Below are 12154 nucleotides of genomic sequence, written 5' to 3' on the forward strand. Positions count from 1 at the left end.
TAGAGTGCTCCACTAGAAAGAGGATTGGAGTCATGAGACCTGGGTTCCATTTCCTTGTCATTTCTATAGGCTTATTTTATGGCCTTGGACAAATAACCTGACCTCCCTTGAGTCTCAGCTTTACAGTCTGCAAAAACAGGATAATAACTGCTTTGCCTCTTCCACAGGAGTACTGGGAAGCTCAAATTAGACAGTGCTTTGAAAAGCACAAAGCTATGTCCTATTGCTGCTGTTGCTGTTGTTCAGTTGGGTCTGATTCTTCATGACCCCATTTGGGGTTTTCTTGGCAAAGATGCTGGAGTGGTTTGCCATTTCCTTCTCTAGCTCATTTTATGGATGAGGAAACTGAGGCAAATGGGGTTAAGTGACTTATCCTGGGTCACACAGCTAGTAAGTATCAGAGGCTGGATTTGAACTCAGGAAGATGAGGCTTCCTAATTCTAGGACCAACCCTCTATCCACTGTGCCACCTAGATGCCCTATGTACCACTAACACAGTAATAGTAATAGTAATTCAAAATTTTCAACTAAAATGGAATAAACAGTTTTCAAAATAGGGGAACTGAGCATGTGAAATCAAAATCATCTGGAAACAGGATGAGGTCCATATCATCCCCATTATCCTGTCTGCTTTAGAGCTGCATCATGGATACTTTCAGTGAACCAACAGAAGATGAACTTATACCCAAATTCCTTGACTCAACTACAAAAAAGCAGTTATGTTATCTTTTTGTGCAGCTGTCCACAGAACATTAAATATGAATGAATAATAACTGCCTATTGACTTTCCCCAGGACTATTTCTATTTGAATTCTATTGAACAAGGTGAGAATAATTTTTCTATAATAATAATAAATTGATACTTATGAAATATTTGAGGTTTGAAAAGTGCTCTACATACATTATGCCACCTGAGTCTCATTCCTATGAGATAGGTACTGCTAGTAATATTTTTATTATTATTATTATGGTTAATAATAATAGTATTGCAAAGAATTACACTTGTGTAATTATACATATATTTATACTTATGTATGTGTGCTTCTCCCTAATGGAGAACTAAGGAAAGGATTACAATGTAGCTGGCCAGAGAGTGGCAGTGGTCACAGTGACACTAGCAGTCCTAATGCTCTTGGCTTCTCATCTTTCCTACTCTAGTGCAGATGGTGATTTTGCGGTGACCCACCTGACCAAAGCCCACCTCTTCTATGATGGGAGGATCAAGTGGACACCCCCTGCCATCTATAAGAGCTCCTGCAGCATTGATGTCACCTTCTTCCCCTTTGACCAGCAAAATTGTACCATGAAGTTTGGTTCCTGGACCTACGACAAAGCAAAGATTGACCTGGTGAGCATGCACAGCCATGTGGACCAGTTGGACTATTGGGAGAGTGGCGAGTGGGTCATCATCAGTGCCGTTGGAAATTACAACATTAAGAAGTATGAGTGCTGTACAGAAACTTACTCAGATATCACCTACTCCTTCATTATCCGTAGGCTTCCCCTCTTTTACACCATCAACCTCATCATCCCCTGCCTTCTGATTTCCTGCTTGACCGTCTTGGTCTTCTATTTGCCATCAGATTGTGGGGAGAAGATCACATTGTGCATTTCTGTGCTATTATCCTTGACTGTGTTCCTACTCCTCATCACTGAAATCATCCCATCCACATCCCTGGTCATTCCCCTGATTGGGGAGTACTTGCTCTTCACCATGATCTTTGTGACGTTGTCCATCATCATCACCGTCTTTGTGCTCAACGTCCACCATCGCTCGCCTCGCACGCACACCATGCCTGCATGGGTCCGAAGGGTGTTCCTGGATATCATCCCCCGCTTACTCTTCATGAAACGCCCTGGTGTGGTGAAGGACAACTGCAGGAAGCTGGTGGAGTCCATGCACAAACTCGCTGGAGGTCCGAGGTTCTGGCCGCAGCCAGAGCCCAACTTTGTTACTTCACCTTCCACCAGCCCCCAAACCCCAGAACGGTCCCCCTCAGCCTCATTCTGTGTCCACCTGGAGGATCCGGTCAAACCCCAGGCTGTCTGTAAGTCTCCCTCAGGTCAGTACACTGTGCTGCAGCGCCCTGAGCCTGGGAAGGGCAGTCCCTGCTCTCCCCCCACCCCTCACCCTCCTCTGAATAATTCCCATCCCTCTGGCTTCTCCAAAGTCAGATCTCTAAGTGTACAGCAAATGTACAGCTCTAATAAAGTGGAGGAAGGAAGCATCCGCTGCAGGTCAAGGAGCATCCAGTACTGCTCTCTCCAAGAGGACTCTTCCCAGGCAAACAACGGGCAGTCTACCAGCTCCCCGGCCTCTTTGAGGAGTCAGAAAGATGAAGTCCAACCCCAGGAGAAACCCTCCCCATGCAAGTGTAAATGCAAGAAGGGCAAGGCTACACCTGTCCCAGATCCAGTGACCAAACCACGCAGCACCAAAGAACAGCATGCCCTGCCCATGTCACCAGCCTTGAAACTCGCAGTAGAGGGAGTTCAGTACATTGCAGACCATTTGAAGGCAGAAGACACAGATTTTTCGGTAAGTCATTCAGTCAATCAATCAACTAACAAGGGTTTATTAAAGTGCAACCTATAGCAGCTGTCAGAAATCATAGGGCACACTGGGACAGGTTCCTAGAAAAATATGACACACAGTCTGCCTTTTATTTTCCCCTCTGCTGACAGGGAAGGGTAGCATGGATGATGCAGCTCATTCCCAAACCATGTACACAAACTTTTGAAATGTAGTGAATGATTGATTTGTGTATATGTTTGCTGCAGTTTTAATTTTGTTCCCCCACCTTGTGCCCAGTTATTTTTAAAATAAGTTTGTTTTTCTTCAGTTCACATGATCGGTAGGAAGAGGTGGTGGAATGTGGCAAAGGAGTAGGGAGGCAGGACTTTGGCACATGGATTGGGGTCGGGGAAAGCCAGGTTAGGGTTTAATTTGTGTGGCAGCTAATCCACCCCCATACAACTGAGAACTAAGTTCATGTAACTGTTTGTGGGTGATATCAATCCCAGCACATTATTCAAAGGGTGACAGAATGGGGATTCAAAGGATGACAGAATCCAGGTCTGCCACAAATTAATTGTGCAATATTGGGCAAGAAAAAAAAAGGAAAATTGTCACTCAGATATTCAGCCTGGGTTTGCAAATCCCTACGAAGAAACTCCTGGGCAGAAAATTTATCCCACATTAAAGGAAAGAAGGAAACTAGCATTTATAAAGGGCCTACTATGCGCTAGGTTCTATGCTAAATGCTTTGTAAATATTATCTCATTTAAACTTCACAACAACACTGAGAGATAGATTTTATTCTGAGCTCCAATTTACAGTTAAAGGAACAGAGACAGACAAAAGTTAGGTGACCTGCCCAAGGTCATAAAGTTAGTAAGTATCTGAGACCAAATGTGAACTCAGGTCTTGATTCTAGACCCAGTGCTCCATCCACTGTACTACCAGCTGTCTCAAAATCAGAGTCTTGGGTTACATGGATGAAAGTCATAGAGTGGAAAGAAACAACCTAGAAAAGGGAACGGAAACCACCCTTTAGGCTCCTTCCTGTCAATCCCCTATATGGCTTGTTGGTGTTGTTCAGATGCTTGTAGTTGTATCCTGCAGTTGCAATCTTACTCTTTGTCAACCCATTTGGAGTTTTCTTGGTAAAGATAGTAGAGTGGTTTGCCATTTCCTCCTCTAGCTCATTTTTCAGGTGAGGAAACTGAGGTAAAAAAGGTTAAGTGACTTGCCTGGAGTCACACAGCTAGTTAGTGTCTAAGGCCAAATATGAACTTGGGGAGATGAATCTTCCTGACTAGAGGCACTGGCACTCTATCCACTAAACCACCTACCATACTCTGTATAAATTTATTTGCATGTTGTCTCTTTCATTAGACTGTAAGCTCTTTGAGGACAAGGACTCTTAGAACTTAGCGCAGTGCCTGGCACATAGTAGGCACTTAATAAATGTTGATTGATTAATTGATTGAAATAATAGAGAAAGCCAAAGTGACTGGAGCTCTTTGAATTTGTAGAGTCACAAAGGACAATGATAATAATGGTACAGAGAGCAAAAAGTGTTATTTATAAGATACTTTTGGGTTTATAAAGCACTTTTATTACCCCTACTCTGAGGTAGATAAGTAGCATTTTCACTCCTGTTTTACAAATGGAGAAACTGAGTTTTTAGAGGTCAAGAGACTTTCTCAAATTCATATTGCTGCTGAGGCTGAGTCTCTAGTCATGTTCTGGTCTTTTGACACTAGATGTAGCACTCTTTACATTCAGGCCTTCCTATTGCCCTTGGCTAAAGTAGAGATCAAGGACAAAGATAGAATTCAATCTGTAGGGATTATTTCCTTGAGCAAGACACTCCATCTTCTGACTCCTTGACTTTTCACTGGATGGCCTGAAATGCTCTCTCCCTTCACTTCTGCTGTTCTCAAGAGCAGAACATAGCTAACCATGGAGACTCTAGGGGAAATCAGCTCCCCCCACCAGGCTTTTAACCTTCTAAGGATCCTGATGGAACAAATCAAGTCAGGACATTTACAATCAGCACTGAGCCCATTATTAGGTATACCGATTACCCTGGGTGATCTGCAGCACAATATACAAAATTGTCCTATTGAGGCAAGGTACCTGCCTTAATGAGAGCCCTTAAAATAGCCCTACATGGTCAGAGATAGGGGAATAAGGTGGAGTCCTTGGAAGTCATTCCTTCCTGATTAAGCACACACAGGGAATTGTTGTCAATAATCAATCTGCATAGCTGGTGAGAAACTATGTGGCATACTGCAGAGTTCTCAGAACTCCATCTGCAGTCTGCATTTGTCCTCCAACGCTCCCAAGTGAACCCCAAACCCATGTAAAATATAATTGTGAAATATTAAACAAAATAAAAACAATACAATAAAACATAGATAATATTACATTTTAAAACTAACAATATGCTTCCCCTGGGGATCCTTATGTGTAGTTGAGCAGCCCACATTTCTATTTGATTTGGACACCGTTGGTGTAGTGGAAAGAGAGATGGCTTGGGAGCCAAGAAAACATGGGTTACATTCCTGCCTTTGACATAATTAAGAGGTTTCAATCAAACCACAAGATCAGATTGCAGAAGATTTAGAATCGAGTAACAGTAAAAGAAATAGATGCACCAAGTAGACTGCTTTGATAAAGAGTTTCACTATGCAGGAAAGGAGAGATATAGGATGATAGCTAGGGAAGATGAATAGATCAAGTGAGAGTTTTTTAAGGATTGAGGAGACACAGAAGTTCTGGTTGACATTAGGAAAGGAACTAGTAGTTAGGGAGAGATTGAACATTAAGTTGGGGTGATGAGGGGGATGATCTGCTGGAAAAGATGGAAAGGGAAGGGTTTAAGGATACATGTAAGGGGGATTTGACTTGGTAAGGAGAAAAAGGGGTGAAGGAAGAGATCTTGGGAAATACATGAGTGATATGAGATGAAAAGAGCATTGATCTCGGGTTTTTTCAGATGAATCAAGGTCTCAACCTTAGGTAATGGGGGAGGGATGTTTGGAAGACTTGAGGAAGGATGAAAAGGTTTGAGATAACTGTGAGTAAGAGAAAAAAGCTATTAGGGAATTTTAAAAGGATTGGCTTGCCATAGTGAGGACCCAATGAAGATTCTGTAACATAGATAAGTAGTGGACCCTGTCAGAACACTTACTTAACTTCTTACAATTCCATTCAGTAACACCCGAGTAAGATAGAAGGCTGTAGATGGTAGGAATGATCAAAGGTTGGGGTTTGGTAAGGGATTTGTCACACATGGAACCCTAGCAGATAATATATGTTAGATTGTGTAGTTCATACTGTGATGGTCCTATAGTTCAATGGAACATAGGGATCAATGAGGGCTGGAGCAAGCAAGGGAGTAGGCGGGAATTCCCTTGTCTTAAAGGATGGGTAAGATTTGCATAGGTTGGAGGAATATAGAGAGCACATATTGGGAAAGGTAGGAGATTGGTATACCCAAAGCCAGGGACAGTGGAACAAGGACATTTCCAGAGGATGATAGACCAACCTGATTTGAACAGAGCTTGCATACTGGGAAGGAGTAAGAGCTGAGAGCAGATGGTTGAGACAGTGCACTCTGAGGAGGGTTTGAATGCCAAGCTGAAGAATTATGATAGGCATATAGGGAGCTTTTATCCACTGGATATTAGCTGGAAATTGATCCTAAAACAAATCCTTTAAGTGAAGGGTGGGAAAATGAACAACTAAACCCTAGGAAAATCAGATCAATGTAGTCACAAGTTAATGAAGGAAAGAATAATGGGGAAGGAAGATTTTGGAATAAAGCTTGCCTTGAGGACCCTCAGAATTTGTCTCATGTCAGTAAATGTCAAGAAGGGAAGTCCAAAAATGCCTTATGCAGTGAATGAGAGAGATTTCCCTGTGAATTCTTGAACCAGATGAAAGATTTCCTATCTCATGGTATAACACATATCTGAGAAAATGTGCCCCTTAGGGGATAACACATTCCTTTAGTAGTTTAATCAAAATCTTAATGAAAACCAAGAGATAAATGTGGCATTTATCAGTATATAAAGTACTGTCTGAACAAGTGTTCTGAAATGAGGCTGGAAACACACACACACACACACACACACACACACACACACACACACACACACACATACACACACACAGAAACCTATATGCAATAACACTGTTTTCTTCTCCTTTGGCTCACTATGTCTCTGCTATCCAAATAGCCCTTTATCTCCAGATCCTTTCACAGAGCTGAGGTGACCTGCTTTTCATCTTTGATGAGTTACAAGTCCCTGGGGAGTACAGCTGACTTCACACAGATCAACATTCAGGGATGAGGTGCGGGAACACTTTGGTCGGCTCCAGTGTTTTATCTTCAGGAGAGAGATGGGGTGTTGGGAGGACAAAAGGAAAAGGCAATTAGAAGAAAATTGGAAAAATAATACCCTGGGGAGGTAGGCTTTTCTTGCTTTCTCTGGGAATAGTGGGATTATAAACAGCATCTTTACTAATAAATTACCTCGTTGCTTCTCTGGCCCTGATTAAATAAACACGGCTGTTTCGATTTGGTTTAGCACCATTGGGACTCCAGCAATTACATAAAACGTGGAGCAGGAAAGCCTATTGGAGGACTAGTTTATACTGCAATACACTTACAAAGCTAAAAAACTAAAGTTTGGTTCTACTCTTCTCCTTTTTTCATCAATTTGAAATGGATTCTCAGTAGACTATGAATTATTTTTATTGGAGCGGGGATTAAACCCTTCCTTCCTTCCTTCCTCCCTTCCTCCCTCCCTCCCTTCCTCCCTTCCTTCCTTCCTTCCTTCCTTCCTTCCTTCCTTCCTTCCTTCCTTCCTCCCTTCCTTCCTTCCTTCCTTCCTTCCTTCCTTCCTTCCTTCCTTCCTTCCTTCCTTCCTTCCTTCCTCCCTTCCTCTCTTCCTCTCTTCCTCTCTTCCTCTCTTCCTCTCTTCCTCTCTTCCTCTTTCTTTCTTTCTTTCTTTCTTTCTTTCTTTCCTTCTTTCCTTCTTTCCTTCCTTCCTTCTTTCCTTCTTTCTTTCCTTCTGCCTTATAATCAGTACTGTATTTTGGTTCCAAGGCAGAAGAGTGATAAGGGTTAGGCAATGGGGGTTAAGTGACTTGCCCAGGGTAACACAGCTAGGAAGTATCTGAGGGCAGATTTGAACTTGGAATATCCTATCTCTAGGCCTGGTTCTCAATCCACTGAGCTGCCCAGCTGCCCCCTGGAGTAAACTATTTCAAAAGTTGCTAAGACAACTATCTCATATACAGTGTTTGGATCTGTAAACATACAGATAAGGATAGGTGACAACTTATCTATTTACAGATGAACTGCCTACCTGAAATGGGCCCTGGTTGAATTTGGAAACTCATTCATGAGCATCTAAAACCAATTGAACTGTCAACAGTGTTTGAAAGAGAGAAGCTAAAAATAATACTAAAATTAGGGGGCAGCTGGGTAGCTCAGTGGATTGAGAACCAGGCCTAGAGATGGGAGGTACTGGGTTCAAATTTGGCCTCAGCCACTTCCTAGCTGTGTGACCCTGGGCAAGTCACTTGACCCCCATTGCCTAGCCCTTACCACTCTTCTGCCAATACACAGTATTGACTCCAAGATGGAAGGTAAGGGTTTAAAAGAAATACTAAAATAAATTTAAAAAAGAGAGAAGCTAGTGATGGAGAAGGAAAATTAGCAAGAAGAGATAACAAAATGGCAAACCTCTAGAACATACTTCTGAGACATTCAGGTTTCTTTTCTCCTCTTTACAGAGGCTTATTTACTTTATTTAGGTCAAGTCAGAGTTAATAGACCTGATGGTTTTGAACAGCCCTAGGTTTCTACAGACAAGATAGACAGACAGAGACACGCTTGTTCTCTGAATCTATCTAGGCATTTCAGCAAACCTTTAGACCCTTCATACAAACACTCACTCATCTTTACACAAGGTTTTAGATGCAGACTAACAAGGTCCTACTAGCCTTCTATAAGATTTCAAGAAGTGTTCCTAACCCTTCTTCTCCCCTCCTATGAAATCCATGGCTATCCCATGAAGCTATACCTGATAGAGCTAAATCCCAACATAGTAGTTTTGGAATTATGAGGACAGGAAAATCTTGTCTGTGTCTTGTTGCAGGCAAAGCATTATTCTATTCTCTTGCCTAGAGGCAGAGAGACTGTGGGGCTTTTCTTGGAGAGATGAAGGTCATAGGGAAAACTCTGGAACACAGTAAGATTCAGAGCATCATCTTTTCTGTGTTTCATCATTGCCTCTCCCCCCTCCAGAAATGCTTTTAAGTTGACTCATGTGTTACCTTAATGGTATCTCAAGAATAAACCATGGTCACCTGAAACTCAGCATAAGAGGCAGCTAGGTGGCACAGTGACTAGAACATTGGGCCCAGGGTCACAAAAATATGAGTTCAAATCTGGCCACAGATGATACTAGCTCTGTGACCTTGAGAAAGTCACTTAACTTATGTCTCCCTCAGTTTCCTCCATTGTAAAGTGTGGATCATAATGGTACTTAATCTCTTATGGTTGTTGTTAGGATCAAGTGAGTTGATTGTAAAACATTTAGCACAGTGCCTGTCACATAGAAGGCATTTAATAAATTTACATTTCTTCCCTCCCAGATGCTCTCTCAGTCAGGGTTAAATGTAGATGGGATAGAGGGAATTGGTTGAGGAATTTGAACTCATCACATTTCCCCACATCCCCTTTAAGGCTTTTGTGCATCTTTCTGTTAGTCAGCAATTTCACTCTCTGTTCCTACTACAGTACATTTAAATAAAAGAACAGGAGGCTCTGTAGTACAGATTAAAGTACCAGGACCAGGAATCAGAAGGCTTGCTTTCTAGTCTCAATTCTGTCAATACCTTAAATCTGCCATAATCAAATATTTGAAGCTGGAGATCTTAAATGTTAACTAATTCAATCTTAGATTTTACAGATGAGGAGACTGAGGCCCATTGATACTGTGAATTTGCAGGAGTCATACAAGTAGCCCCTCTTTGTACCTAGATTTTCTCATCTGTTAAAAGAAGGGATTGGCTGAGATTTTTTTTTAGATTCCTTTATGCTCTAACAGTCTGTGAAAAAAATTGCCCAACTTTTTTAGGGAGGCCCTTTTGCTTATTATACAGAAAATAAAGGGTGCAAATTGATGACATATGTTCTAGATGATCCTCAGTCGAAGCCATAAAAGGCTACACTAAGTAATTGATCAATGCATTGCATTGCTATTAAGCTCAAGAAATATGTGTATATGTCTATGTACATATATGGGTCTTCATAGGAGTTCCTAGGTTCAGAGGATTCCTGTTGCCTGTCAAACTTAGCATATTCATGATTGGCTTGCTTGCATAGACTTTCTTTAAGGATATACATAGTTAGTGTGAAGTTAAGTGTCTCAAGATGACCCTGAGCAGTCGTGGCTGCTCTGCTTGGTTCTTCTGGCTCCAAAATGCCCCAAATCCTAGGGAATTCCCTCCAGAAAGGTTAGGGTTCCCAAAAGAGAAGAGAAATATTCCTCTCCTAGGAAATAATGTGGCGGGTATTTGCAGCTTAAATAAGGACTCTAGACCAAGCATGGTGTACTAATGGGTTTTGACTCCAGGTCTACCCCACAGAGTATTCCTCCACTCTTTGTTTGAGTACTGGGTACATGATTTAGTAATATGTGCAGGCTCTGCAGAAGCAACCCTGGCTTCCAGCCTTCACATTCCCCTACTGTAATGGATTTGCGGTTATTTAGAATTAACATGAGGCTAGAATATCTATTGCTTCTTATCTATCTCATCCATCTCTCATTAATTCCTAAAGTAATTTCTCCTTGCACAGGCAGGATCTTCCAGGAAATGCTTCTGAATGTTGGAGGGAATGGTTAGTAACTCACTATTCTGTCCTATTTCTAGGTGAAAGAAGACTGGAAGTACGTTGCCATGGTCATAGACAGGATCTTTCTGTGGATGTTTGTCATTGTCTGCTTGCTGGGGACTGTGGGACTCTTCCTCCCACCCTGGCTGGCTGGAATGATCTAATAGAATGAGAAAACATCTAGAATACATGTGGAATTTTCATCTACCTGGAGGGAGAAAGTAAAATGGAAACTATCTCTATGAATAATTCATCACATATCTGCGCATGACTCATTGCTGAGAGCTCTGGGAATCTTCAGAGATCACTTCATCTCCCAAGTTATCCCCATTTTCTGTATCCATTTTGAAACAGTCATGGAAATAGTCACTAGCCTACTTATCTGAAGGAGAAGATTTTGGTTTGTACTGGTTTCATTTATATCCCAACCAGACTTACCCCCTGGCTAGTGAAAAAGCATATAGGAGGGTGGATGCTTTTATTTTTATTTGCGAAACTATTTTAAGGGAAGAAAAGCTTATTAAAGATCATCAGCATGATGGTCATCATCGATATCCCAATATATGAATATATGTTGTTGCAACTAATGGGCAAAGATATGTCCTTTAAATAGTACAGAAGTATTATGGAATTTAAGCCCTGGCACCAAAGTTCTGTGTACAATGTAGGCTCCATTTGGGGACTGGTGGCAGGATGATTTGATTGTATGTCTTTATCTAAGTCATTCTGTCAGTAAATAAACTCTCTACTTGTCTTTTGGGATGTGGTATGGTACCATCTGTGAACTGAAGCTTGTGGAGGAGAGCTTCAGCATGAATGGGAGCTGTGCAGTGGAATAGACTAAACTTCAGTGCATTTAGCCTCTCAGGAAGCAAGTCAGAGATCCAGGATCCAATAAATGCTTGATTTCATCCCTTAGCCGTTAAGGGACTCCATAGACCTACCTGTCTATTGAAGAAGAGAATGTTGTGTAAACCACAACTCAATCTGAAAAAAGTGTTAGAGGTTCCATCTACATTTAGCTTAAACCAGGTGCTTGTTGGGTATAGGAGGTCCTGAAAGGTGACATAGGACCTCTATCCAAACTATTGAATTAGGAGATTCCTATTTCTTCATCACACCTCTACCTAGCCCAGAGCTTCTGATATCTATTTCTTTTATGCCCTGCAGGAACCTAGCCTTATTGGAACTTAGCTCTAAGAGATCAGAAGACATGTCTTATCTACTTTTTGTCTCTTCTTTAGCACTGCTATTATGCACAGTGTTCCATACATGCGAACATAATCTGTGATTTCTTCAGTATAAGGAATTCTTCTGCCAACACAGATTGCAACCTGTATATGGCTTAGATAAGCCCTAGGAAGTTTCCTGAAGCACATAGTGATTGAATGATTGCAAAGCTAGTAAATGTCTAAAGAGGGATTTGAACCCAGATTTTCCCAATTCCAAGTCCTATAGCATGCCATATACATAGGCTCTTAATACAGTTTTGCTGAAAAAATGACTTTCCCAAGCTTTGGACCCTTCAGGATGGGTGATGTTCTGTTCTCTAATGAATAATAAATTAAACAGTGCTTCACATTTTTAGAACCTATTGAGGATCTGGGATCATTAGAAGGCAGAAGCTAATCCAAAAAGAGAAAGATCTGAAGCAGAGGCTTCACACTTCATCAAATTGAAACCTCAGCTGTTTATAATGACCCATCCCCCGGGACTATAATTTATGGTAC

At 41.6% G+C, this 12154-nt stretch overlaps 1 protein-coding gene across 1 annotated transcript in view; it reads left to right on the plus strand.

Annotated features, from left to right (window-relative positions):
* The window catches only part of CHRNA4 (cholinergic receptor nicotinic alpha 4 subunit), a 61060-nt gene extending 49874 nt beyond the window's left edge, over positions 1–11186 (plus strand). Inside the window, exons 5-6 of the mRNA XM_001376166.3 lie at positions 1159–2539; positions 10463–11186. Coding sequence (XP_001376203.2) covers positions 1159–2539; positions 10463–10588 — 1507 coding nt within the window. The 3' untranslated portion in view covers positions 10589–11186. The remainder of the gene's footprint in view (positions 1–1158; positions 2540–10462) is intronic.
* Positions 11187–12154: the final 968 nt, after the last annotated feature.

This window comes from Monodelphis domestica, chromosome 1, assembly GCF_027887165.1.
Source record: "Monodelphis domestica isolate mMonDom1 chromosome 1, mMonDom1.pri, whole genome shotgun sequence".
NCBI lineage: Eukaryota > Metazoa > Chordata > Mammalia > Didelphimorphia > Didelphidae > Monodelphis > Monodelphis domestica.